Below are 13,242 nucleotides of genomic sequence, written 5' to 3'. Positions count from 1 at the left end.
GAAAAGTCATGAAGCCTGACTAGGGATGGAATTGGAGCAGCCAAGCTGTCAAATTGAGGGTGTGGAGAGAGGGCTGGAACACCCTTGACATATGCATCAGCAAATCTGGCACTGGGTCCAGAGTCCACGGTTCATCCATTAGATGAGGTCTGAGAAAGGGGAACCAAATCTGTAGAGGCCAGTAAGGAGCAATTAGGATAATTTTGCTTCCCAAGGATATAGCTTTCTGAATTACCTTTGATATAAGGGGGAATAGAGGGGAAAGCATAGAGAAATCCCAATGGCCAATCATGAACAAGTGCATCTCTGGGTGTTTCCCCTTCCAGGGGAATCAGTGTGAAGTAGCTCCTGCATTTGGCATTGAGAGGGGTGGCAAAGAGATCACAGCAAGGCTGACCCCATTTGCGAAAAATTTGTTCCGCAATGTGTGTATTCAGAGACCACTCGTGAGGCATCAGAATAGCCTTGCTGAGCCTGTCGGCTATGACGTTGGATTTCCCCTGGATGTGTGTTGCGACCAGAAAGCGCTGGGAAGACACTGCCCACTCCCACACTCGAAGGGCTTCTCTGCAGAGGGGGGTAAGATTTGGCCCCTCATTGTTTGTTTAAGTACCACACCACCGACATGTTGTCCAAGTGGATCGCAATAGTCCCTAGAGGGAGAAAGCTGTGAAGTGCGTGCAATGCTAGAAGCACTGCTCTCATCTCCAAGACGTTGATATGCAAATGAGCCTCGTGTTCCTGCCACGTGCCTTGCACTGTTCTCCCTAGATAATGCCCCCCACCCTATCTGGAAGGTATCCGTGGTCACAGTGGCAACTGAGGGGGGGGGGGGACAAAAGGTCTGCCTGTGTTTAGATTGCTGGTCTGGGTCCACCAGCAAAGATCCTGTTTGCACAAATCTGTTATCAGGATGGGGTAAGACAGAGGTAGATACTGCAGTGACCATTGGGCAAAAAGTAACCACTGCAGGACCCTCGTGTGCAGTCTGGCTAATGGAACTAGTGTTATTTTTGAAGCCATTGTCCCTAATAGCTTGAGCACCACCTTTGCTTTCACTTTTCTTAGAGGAAGTAAGCTCAAGACTTGTTCCCTTTGACTCTGAATTCTTTCTACGGGGAGATAAAACTTCATTGAAACGGTGTTTATTTCGGCGCCAATAAAATTCACATGCTGAGAGGGCAACAATGCAGATTTTTGCCAATTTACTGTAATTCCTAACTGCAGGCAAGTTGAAATGGTAGCGTCCCTGGCCTGTAACAGTAGATGCCTGGTGGTGGCAGTCAGGAGCCAGTTGTCCAGATATGGAAATTGGAATCCCGGACTTCTCAAGTGAGCCACAACCACTGCCATACACTTGGTGAACACCCTGGGGACTGTGGTGAGATCAAAGGGCAGGGTGTGGAACTGATAATGACTGACTCCTCGATGTCCTGTCTATTTTGATACGGTAGTATGCATCTTGGAGATCTATGGAGCACATCCAAATGTCTTTCCCTAACAACGGAGTATCGACTGTAAGGTGACCATTCAGAACTTGGACTTCTGTACAGATTCGTTCAATTTGCTGAGATCCAAAATGGGTCTCATGTCCCCTGTTCTTTTTGTCACCAAAAAGAATCTGGAGTAAGTCCCTAATCCTACTTGGTCTGTGGGGATAAGCAACTTTTGGATTTCTAGAGTTGCTGAATCCCTGTGATTGGGTGGCACATCTGGGATTCATCTTTTCTGAGGGGGTGGGGAAGAGAAGGGAATATGGTAACCTCTGGTTGTTGTTTATCTTTCGGCTTTTTCTCGGTAAGGGGTCGCTACAGCAGAACTCCGGTCCGCTAATGATTGGCAGTAGATTTTTACGAAATGCTGGCATGACATCACTCAAGACAAGTGGGTATTAAAGATAATATGGTAATCTCTGGTAATTATCTTTAATACCCACTTGTCTTGAATGATGTCATACCCAGGCTTCTGGGTATAAAGAAATACAACCCCGACTGGCTCCAGAGACGCACAGTCAGGCCTCCTTTCAGGAGCGCTGATAGGGACGACCACGAAAGGAATCATCGTCTTCCTGGTTCTGCGAGCCTCCTTTGCCTTTAGGGCAGTGTCTACCATTATTTCCTCCTCCTCTGCCTCTGGAGAAGGAATCACCTTGTGCATCCTGAAAAAACATCTGAGATTTTTTGAACCACATTTTGTTGCCCTTCTGCCCTTTGGGATAGGGTTTAGAAGGGACGGAAAAACGGACTCCCATGGCAGACAGGGTTTTTCCTTCCTGCTTGCACCTGGTGAGTGTGTCCTTTACCTTGGTTCTGAACAATGAGGATCCGTCAAAGTGGGTGTTGGTAAACATAGACTTAAAGGCCTCTGCAAAGTTACACAAACGCATCCAGGAGTGTCTTCTAAGAGAGACTCCTGAACCCGCTGCCCTACTCGCTCCATCCGCTGCGTACAATATCAGCCTCATGGAGGAGTTCACAATAGAATTTAGGGTAGACATCCATGCATTGATCTTCTAAGATACTGCATCAGATACATTATCCTGTAGAGCATCTCCCAGCTCTTTTAGGAGATCTCTCTGGAGCCTTGTGAAGTGAGACAGGTTGTTCAGCGATCTAAGTGTAAAAGCCGCTGAAGAAAAGACACGCTTTCCATACCTATCCATCGTTCAAGACTCCTTGTTCGGTGGATGGACAGTGGAGGAAGTTTCGGCAAGTTTCATTTTGGTGGCTGCTGCCACCACCATGGCATCTACTGGAACACCTTTAGTAAGAAAGTCCTTGCCCTGGGGTGCTGACAAAATTTATTTTGTCTTCTAGGAACCGGTTCCACAGAATCAGGAGATTCCCACACCTTTTGACTCACTAAATCCAGTAGCTCGTCGAAAGGAGGAGACACCCAAGAGGTGGAGGGTTGAGACCCGAAAGTCTTCAGGTACACTGAATCATCAGAAGGGGATGTGGTGGGCCAGCCGCCTCTCTTTTTCAGGATTTCAAAGATATCTGTGAATGAGATATCATCAGAGGACGACGTAGGGGACCCTTCTAACTCCTTGAGGTCAGTGTCTGATGTAATAGACTCATCAGGGGAGTCAACATGTTTCCTCTTACAAGTTTTCTTCCTAGGCGGTTCCTCAGAAAGGTATTCTGGGGAGATCTCGAAAGACTGGGGACCACTCATGGAGGTCTCCTGAGGCTGCGAGTCTTTACTGTGTTGGGAGAGAGAGGGAGCTGAGACTGAAGTTGGCACTTTAGGGGGAAGAGTGTCAGTACCTCTGGTTGAAACTGAACACCTGGACAGCACACTCCTCATCACCACGAAGGCCGATCCTCCCAGCTCTGAGGATGCCCTCCGATCTGAAGATGCAGACACAGTCTTCGGTGCTGAGGAGATGGGCTCCGAGGCAGATGTGGGGTCCAAGCTCACCCACGCTGAAGCACTGAGAGGTAGGCTCGGAACCGAAGTTCGATTTGAAGCATCCCCCTCGGGCCCAACCGGAGAACTGAGGACCCTACACCCCATGAATGGCACCAAAAGGGTTGGAGTGGATATCGGAACCGAGAAACCAACTGAGGTAGCTGGAACCGACCTTTCTACAACCTGAGGCATGACAACTCTGGCTCTGAAGGCTCAGAGAAGCTCGGAGGAGGAACATTGACAGGGTGTTAGGGCACATTAGGCTCTGGAGCCAACTGGGACAGAGCCGAAAGTAAATTTGCCAGTGCCGAAATCTGAAACAGTCTCCGCACCACTCTCTCGAAAATTCTCATCAGACAGGATACTAGAGGACCCGGGGGATAGAGTGAGGGATCTAGATCACTGGAATATAGGCAACCTAAGAGCCTGGGAAAACCGGTCGGAATTCAGCTGACCGGCTCCAAGATGTAGAGCCGGTTATTGGCTCCGAAGCTCCTGGGGCGGAAACTGATGGATCCATTAGACTAACCTCTTTCGGCACCGAAACCAGTGGAGCTGACGAGGGTGTACTCACTTTGGTAATTTTGTCTGGCGGCTCTGACGATACAGAATGGGTAGGAGACTGCTTTTTTGCAGCTTTTGGTCTGTCTTTCTTAGAAGAGGAAGGAAATTTAGAGCTGGATGATGATGATGATTCCAATTCCTCCTCAAAGGAATGTTTTAACAGTCTTTTCAAAATAAGTTTGTTCTTCCTCTCCTAAAGAACACGAGGACTGAAAGCATGACAGAACAGGCAAGACTCTTGGAGGTGGATAGCCCCCCAAACAGTAAACACACAGACTGTGCCCATCAGTCAAGGACATTTTCTGGGCACATTTAGTACACGTTTTGAATCCCGAAGGCTTATGATCCTTAGTGTCTTTTGACATAGTGCAAAAACCGCTATCAACAATACACAGCAACTCTATTTAACAGATAGAATAGACAAAGAAGGCAGAGGACTAGGTCCTCTAACTTAAATGGGCCTAGCCCTAAGAGGAGAAGGAGAAAAACCAAGGATTAGGTCCTCTAATTTAAAAGGGCCTAGCCTAGGGAGAGACGGAAAGGGAACAGAGGACTAGGTCCTCTAATTTAAATGGGCCTAGCCCAACGAGAGACAAACAACAGAATGAAGACTAGGTCCTCTAACTTAAATGGGCCTTTCCCAAGGAGAGAGGAAACACGAAAAGAAACCAGCAGCACAAGAGATAGCGATGCAGGAATACAGAAAAGGCCAACGGATGAACGGCCAAACAAAGTACAAGCAGTACACACAGAAATGAAGCAGCAACTAGTCTGAAACAGACACAGACTGCAAGAAACACACTACACTACCAAAACAAGATTTTATCCAACAATAACTAGTCAAATATATTGAAAATTTTCACTTAGCCACAGCCAAGAAGAATCACGTCTGAGCTGAATGAGCGGCAAACGAGATCTGGGTTGTGTTAGTGATGCATCATGGGATACCTCCTAGCCACGTGCCAACCAGAAGTTTTTGAGCTAGAGTATGGCCGAGTTCGAGCAGAGGTTCGGCTCCGATCCCAAGAGTAAGAATGAAGGCGAGATAGGACTACAGAACATCACCTATTTTGTTAAATGTCTAGATCCAGCTTTTGTGTTACATGCATACACTGATAGATTGAACTTTTATGCAGTTGTTTCGTATCATATCCATTTGAGCCTATGTCACATTTTACAAAAGGTTTTGTTTTACTGAAAGCTCTCAAAAAAACACACACACCCTAAACCCCCTAAAGCCAGTTAACTTAGTACTAATGCAAAAAACTGTGAACATCTTCAAATACTGAAGTTTTACCCTCCTAATAGCAATAAAAGTCCCAAACTGACAACCACACTTATAGACTTGAGTTAACCTAAAAGAAAGATTAAATATGCTAAGATGCATGGTGCAGCCTGTGTTTCTACCAAGTGCTAATTGGGTTTGTCTTTTCTTTACAGCTCTCCCAGGTGGGAATAACCCTGAATGCTTTCAGAGAACATTATGTCCTAGCCAATTTCTCTTCTCAGTTTTTTTCTTCTGCCATTCACTCTCCATCAGCATGTAGCCACTTTATCTTTATCAAATTGTCTCCATTGAGATAAGAGAACCAAGCAGCCAGTTTTTCTTTATCAGATTGTTTTCATGGAAACATGCAGACCAGCTGCAGAACTGTTACAGAACATATATGTATTTGTTAGAAAAAAAAAGCCTCATAATATTCAATATTCTTTTTCATTTACGTGCTTACTCTTAAAACTTGTTAAATCTAATGTCCTTAAATCCAGTCATTTCCCCATGCAAGAATGAGGAAAAAGCACATTAATTTTTCTTTTGTAATGCTCTTTTAACCAGGCTTATTTTTTCATTGCATTGCCTACATTTCTTAAAACTGAACAAAAAGAAAGAGAGAAGGAAGAAAGAAAAGGAAAAAAAACAGCAGCACCTGTTTACAATCCCCATTACACTTACAAATAACTGAGAAAACTTTACTTTACAGCATGCAAAGAAAAAGTACAGTTTTGTACCTACCATAAATGTAGATGTTCGAAGATCCACATTGCTGCAGAACTTACATATGGGTAGTCCGCTGTCCTCGGTCGGCCCGAATACCAAAGTATTAGGCTGACGTCGGTCACGGCGCTCAGATCTGACATCAGAGCGTCAGGGTATAAAAGCGCATGACCGACGTCATATCCTCAGTCTTTTCTTGCCCCAGATGTCAGAAGGCCCTAAAAAAGAAAGGCCACAGCCCAAAAACAGGATACCTCCCAAAAACATGCCCAACAACAACCATCACCCAAACCATATAACCATGCCAAACTACAAAGGGGAAGGAGGGAGGGTAAATTGGACTGCAGCAATGTGGATCTTCGAACATCTACATTTATGGTAGGTACAAAACTGTACTATGTTCTTCATCTCACATTGCTGCAGTCCTTACATATGGGTAGAATCCCAAAGCAGAGGTAAAGGGAGGATGGCAAAATCATAAATCATTAGGGGCTGCTAAAATGCCCTGTAATATTGCAGTGGCAAATCCAGCCCTAGACTTAGAATAAAGAGGAAGGTGGTAATGCTTGGAAAAAGTATGTACTGAACTCCAAGTGGCTGCTTCCAAAATATCTTTTGTAGCTACCCCCCTTAGAAAGGCAATAGAAGTGGCAGTAGCTCTAGTGGAATGAGGTCTGATTCCAGACGGAATCTCCTTACCATGATGGGAATAACAGAAAAATACAAAACCCAATCCATTTAGAAATAGTTTGTTTTGAAACAGGTTTTCCCTGAGAACCCAAAGCAAAAGAAACAAACAACTGCTGAGACTGCCTGAACCCCTTGGTTCTGCTCAAATAATAACGTAACTGCCTGTGAATATCCAAAGTATGCAAAATCTTCTCCCCTTTATTTTGGGGGTTTGCATAAAAAGTAGGCAAATGAATAGTTTGGTTCAAGGCCACACTAGAAACCACTTTAGGCATAAAGGAAGGATTAGTACACAAAGATACCCTATCCTTATGAAAAATCAGGAAAGGCTCCACTGCCATAAGGGCCTGTAATTCAGAAACCCTTCTTGCAGAGGTAATGGCCAACAAAAAAGCAGTCTTCCATGATAAATACTTTAACTCGGCAGTAGCTGCAGGCTCAAAAGGTTGTAGAGTAAGCTTTTCCAACACAAAATTGAGATCCCAAGCAGGAGTAGGAGCTCTACGTGGGGGTCTTATGTTCTTTGCCCCTCTAAGAAATTGCTTAAACAAAGGATGGGAAAATAAAGGAGGGTCACAGGCATAGTGAGCAGAAATGGCTGCAGCATGAACCTTTATCGAGGAGAAAGACAAACCCTTGTCCAATAACTCAGTAAGATATTGAAGAGAAACACTTAAATCAGGCTTGGAAACATCAAAGTCCTTCGCTTTGCTCCAAAGAAAAATCTCCTCCATTTATCAGCGTAAACTTTCCTTGTACTAGGCCTTCTGGCCTCCAAAATAACATTCAAAACTTGTTGTGGAAGCTGAGACCCTCCAGGGTCTAAAACAGAATATGCCAGGCTGTGAGATGCAGAGACTGAATCTTGACATTGAGGAAGTGATTGCCCTCCTGAGAAAAGATGCGGAATCAAAGGCAGAGGCCATGGAGGCTCCCATACCAAACTCCTCAGTAGTGGGTACCAGTGCTGTCGAGGCCAATCCGGCGCTATCAGAATAATGGATGGCTTGTCTATTCTGGCCTTCAGGAGTACCTTGGGAATGAGAGGCAGAGGTGGAAAGGCATAGACATGAAGATTGCTCCAACTGAATGATAGAGCATCCACCTTCCAAGCTGTGGGATGAAACATTTTTGTGCAAAACTTTGTCAACTGGTAATTTAGTGGAGAAGCGAACAGATCTATGTCTGGAGTCCCCCATAACACTGTCAACTTTTGAAACACATGAGGATCCAGTTTCCACTCGTGAGGATCCACAATTTGTCTGCTCAACACATCTGCTAAGGAGTTCTGTGCTCCTGGTAGAAACCTTGCCTGAAGATTGAGGTGTAAACTGAGAGCAGTCTCCCACAAAATCATCGCTTGCCTGCAAAGAGGGTACGAATGGGTTCCCCTTGCTTGTTGATGTACCACATGACAGTAGTGTTGTCTGTTTGAATCAACACCTGTCCTGGGTGAAGTAAATCCTTGAAAGCCATCAATGCAAATTGGACTGCTAACATCTCCTTCAAGTTGATATGCAAATGTTGAAGTCTGACAGGCCACGTGTCTTGCACCCATTTTCCATTGAGGTGTGCTCCCCAAGCCTTGTCCGAGGCATCTGTCGTTAGAATCTGACTCGCCTCTGGTCGGGTCACAGAGAGTCCCTTGTTTAGGTGACATTCCTGAGCCCACCACAAAAATTCTTTCTGAATGCAAGGTATTATCTGAATGACAGTGTCTAGATCTTGGCAGTGTTGTGTCCATACATTTTGAGATACCATTGAAGCTTCCTCATATGCAGTTTGGCATTGGGAAGCACCAGAATACAAGATGCCATGAACCCCAAGGCTTGAAGGACTGTCCTTGCAGTCAGCCTGGACTGTAGAGACATTTGATGGAAATAAAGAGAAAGGCTTCTTTGTTTGTCCGGGGTCAAAAAGGCCATCTGGGAAGCTGTATTCAGTCTCACACCCAGAAAGCACATGTCCTGAGAGGGTACTAGACTGGACTTTGTTTCGTTCACAGAATACCCTAGGCATCTTAACACTACCATCACATACTGTAGATGATGCAAAAGTTCGTCTTTGTGTTGTGCAATAATCAGGCAATCGTCCAAATAAAGATAAATCTGTATTCCTCTTAACCTGAAAAAGGCTATCACTGGAGCCAGAACCTTTGTGAACACTCTGGGCAGTAGATAAGCCAAAGGGCAATGCAGAGAACTGATAATGTAAATTTCCAGCCCGAAAACGCAGGTACCTCCTGCAACTGGGCCTGATAGGAACATGAAGATAAGCCTCTTTGAGATCCAGAGTTACCATCCAGTGATCTTTTCCCAACAGAGGTAAAAGCTGTTGTAACGTCAGCATTTTGAACTTTGGAATGTCCAGATAAGTGTTGAGGATAGATAAATCCAAAATTGGTCTCCACGTGTTCCCTTTCTTTCGTACTAGAAACAGGCGAGAATAAAATCCTAGTCCCACTTCTGACAGAGGAACTGGCTGTATAGCTCCCATTTGAAGAAGTAAAGAAATCTGCTTGTGAGCCTCTATCCTTTGCCGAGGAGGAACGTCTGGCATGCCTTTGAAAGGAGGCAATGTATGGAAATAGAACTTGTAGCCTCGGTTTATAATGTCCAATACCCATTTGTCCTGGGTGACTAAAAGCCAGTTTTGCTTGAAGAGTGCTAACTTTCCTCCCAAAGGAGCTGCCAGGGAAGAAGAATCTGGCAGCTGAAAATGCAGGTCATTGGGCCTGTTTACGAAAGGACTGGCCCCTTCCCTCACCTGCAGATTGTGCAGGCGAACTCCAAGTTCTAGGCCTGAATGTACTGTGAGCTCTGCCCTGCCACGTCTAGATCTACCCCTAGACTGAGAATCAGAAGAAGGGTAGGTCCACCCCTTAGTAGGCCAATTTCTACTAAACTTTGGAGGTTGCACCTGCAAAAAATCTTTAACAGTCTGCATAGACTTAGCCTTGTCTTCCATTTTCTTCAAAACCGACTCCACAGGGGGACCAAACAAAACTTCAGACTGTAAAGGGGCATCCAGAATTCTAGTTTTAACATGCTCGGACAAATTCTGATCCTTAAGCCAGGCGTGCCTACGAAGAACTGAACCAGTGGCAGCCACCCTAGAAGAGGCCTGTACAGCATCAAAACCACACTGCAAAGAATGCTTACCCACCTGTTCAGAGACATGTATTAAATCCTGCAATTCTTTACACTCTATGCCCTCTGCCAAAGCATCCACTTTAGATTTTAGCTGAGAAAGGAGGAAATTCTGATACTTCAACATATGAAACTGGCAATTTAAAGCCCTCATTGCTAAAGTAGAAGAGGTATACACCTTCTTACCCCATCTATCCAAAGCTCTAGCTTCCTTATCTAGAGGAACCGGATTCTTTACAACAGAAGCTCTAACACCCTTAGGCCCCTGACTAATAGTTTCTGGGTCCGCCCTAGGACTCTTATACAGATACTTATGAGCCTCAGGCACCCTGTAATACCTGTCCGGTTTAACTGGCGCAGGAGGCAAAGAATCTGGATTAAGGGAAGCCTCCGAGAAAACATCTTAAACAACATCCAAAACAGGAGGTATAGCCAAGGGTCTATGCTATGGTAAAAACAAGAATTCCCTAAGCCTCTTCCGTGAATCAGAGAAATCCTGTCCTTCCCACTTAAAATGCTCCCTCATGGAATGCAGAGTTTCTGAAAATGAAAAATCCTCTGGAGGAGAAGCAGAAGGAGTGGAATCCTCTGCATCAGAATCCGAATAAGGGGGAAAATCTTGAATATCTTCAGCAGAAGAGTCTGAGTCATCTGAGGCCTGATCCAAACTTTCCAACTCTGGCTCCACCCTGGGCCTCTTATCAGGAGGGGGCATAGAACCTCTAATTAAAGTAATCAAATCTTCTGCCATTTTAAGCATGTGCCTTTAGGCACAGACCCTGAAGTACCTGGAGGGACACCAGAGGAAGGCAAAACAGACCTGCCCTTAGAAGAAGCCTTAGAAATAGTAGCAGAAGGCCTAACCACCTTAGGCATAGAAGGGAGAACAGTAACCTGAGAGGCCCCTTCAGCTTGACCTGACTCCTGTGAGGCCACATCCTGCAAAATCAAAGTTTCCCCCTGAGACTCAACAGAAACTTCAGCCGGATCCACCTGCTCCACTGTAGCTTCTGCAGGACCGGCGTCCGAAATGGACGAATCAACCTGTCTAGGTTTCAAGGATTTGTCTTTGCGCTTCTTCAGGAAGCGGCCGGAGGATCCGACGGCATATTATAATTACACCGCTTACCAAAGACTAACCTAGCACAATCTAACCTTCTTTTATAGTGCGCTTATTAAACCTAGCACAAAACCGACACCCGACTACGCCGTGGTCCGTCCCAAACAAGGAATGCAAAGAGAGTGATAATCCCTATGCGGTATCTGTTTCCCACAAGAAATACAATTATTCACTTTTTCTGACATCCGGAATTAACTGAGGCAAGAAAAACAAAATATTCCCCAACGGGGTACTTAGCCCAACTTGGTTTCGGTCTGAAACTCAGAATACGAAAATTTCAGAACGCCGAACGGCACTTGCAACGCTTGCTTCTGCATCGGACCATGCGGCAAAAAAGACTGAGGATATGACGTCGGTCATGCGCTTTTATACCCTGACGCTCTGATGTCAGATCTGAGCGCCGTGACCGACGTCAGCCTAATACTTTGGTATTCGGGCCGACCGAGGACAGCGGACTACCCATATGTAAGGACTGCAGCAATGTGAGATGAAGAACATCCATACACCAGTGCTACTAAGAAAAAACATTCATTACTTACACAGTTAACTTTCTCTCTCCTCTTCCCCTTCCCCTTCCCAAAACATTTTTTAGCATTGTGACTGTTGTGTGTCTAATATCTGGCATAAACCAGAGTTAAACTAGTACAGTGTAACGCACTATGAAAAGAACCACTGGATAACTGACTGACTGACTACACTTGTAACAAACCAATACTACATGCCAAACTCTGCTATAGTACCCAGGCTAAAGGTAGGAGGGGTACCCCAATAAACCAGTATGATGACCACTCTCACCACTGCCCTTAATCCAGGGAAAAAATTGTGATTGAAAAAGACGCCTTGCAATATTATTGCATTTCCTACAACAGCCTACATCTCAGAGAAGGACCTTCTTTGTTGATGTACAGTTAAATATGAACAGTAATGTCAAATAGTTGAATGCACAGTGTGATAAATGCAGCCTACACTGTTTGAAAATAAAAGTTTTTTTGAAGACAGAACATACTGAAGTATCTCAAGACAAAGCAGCAAGCTAAATTAAAGTTAAAAAAAAAAACACAGAAAGTGAGTGAGAAAGGAATGACAGATGTTGCACTGAGGGATAATGCACTTCCATGTTCCACCTAACAAAAACTGTATAGTTAAACCATCAGTGGCAGCTACTGCTGTCCTCACTCCTGTCTGACCACCATGAGAATGACTGCCTGTGATTACTACTCATGCCTTGGTCATTGTGAGAATGACTGCCTATAAATATACTTCTCAAGCCTGGTTACCATGAGAATGACTGCCTATGACTATGATTAACAATAACAAAAAAGAAACTCTATGGAAATAGTGCATTTCTGAAACAAATGCACACATATGAAAAGGCACACAGAAATATGCATACGCATGTAATCCCTGCAAGGCAACCTAAGATCTATGGTGCTAACACTACAAAATGAAAGAGCTACAGATTCACAAGTGTCTAGTACAAATACACTGCAACTCCCTCTACCAAAACTACGGCAAATTTCCCATGAACACCCGCCATGCATTTTACTGTCTTACCTGTTGTTCCGAGCTGACAAGAACATTTATACCCATTGACCATGTCAATGCAGCGGCCCTGGTTCTGACATGGATTGCTGTCACACTCATTAATTTGTTCACTACAGATGGTTCCTGTATAACCTGGATAACAGATGCAAGTAAAAGAGCCAATACCATCTTCACATTCCCCATAGTGGCATGGCTTTGGGTTGCAGTCATCGATATTCTCTTCACACAACAGACCAGTGTACCCTGTATGTTGAAACAATACAGAAGTTTTAGCATTCAAACAGAATTAACTCAGTGAAAGCCATGCATGCACTGTTTTAGAATATGCCCTCTTAGCTTTAAAAGCTGCAGTCAGTCATCAGAAAGTCATAAACAAAATCTTGAGAGAAAACAATTTGTAGGTCTGCAGCATTTGTCCCACTGTAGTTTAGCCTTCAATATTATTTTTGTCTGTCTACTTTTATTCCCTAATTAATGGTACCACTACAATAGCAGAATGCTCAGGCTAGAACATGAAAATCTTGGGACATCAGTACATACAGTTACTATTAGCAGAATAAACAACATGACCACTTGTATTGAGCGCTTTAGCTGGCTACTGTCTACACTAAAATACAGTAGCATATTTACACAGTTGCACAGTTTCAGAGAAGAAGTAATTGACTTATCAGTAACGCAGCACAAAACAGTATAAATTTTGCCTTAGTTGCACAGTACATATTCAGAATAAATTTCAGCAAATCAAGACATCTTGTTGATTTCGAACT

General features: G+C 44.4%; 1 protein-coding gene across 1 annotated transcript in view; it reads right to left on the bottom strand.

Moving 5' to 3' along the window:
- LOC122813421 (neurogenic locus notch homolog protein 2-like) overlaps positions 1–13,242 on the bottom strand; it is a 1,182,542-nt gene that overhangs the window by 424,775 nt on the left and 744,525 nt on the right. Inside the window, exon 11 of the mRNA XM_044085736.1 lies at positions 12,485–12,718. Coding sequence (XP_043941671.1) covers positions 12,485–12,718 — 234 coding nt within the window. The remainder of the gene's footprint in view (positions 1–12,484; positions 12,719–13,242) is intronic.

The sequence above is a fragment of the Protopterus annectens genome, chromosome 10.part0 (assembly GCF_019279795.1).
Source record: "Protopterus annectens isolate FY-2018-M chromosome 10.part0, PAN1.0, whole genome shotgun sequence".
NCBI lineage: Eukaryota > Metazoa > Chordata > Ceratodontiformes > Protopteridae > Protopterus > Protopterus annectens.
The sequence above is the reverse complement of the archived record's forward strand: the minus strand, read 5'-3'. Positions and strand labels throughout refer to the sequence as shown.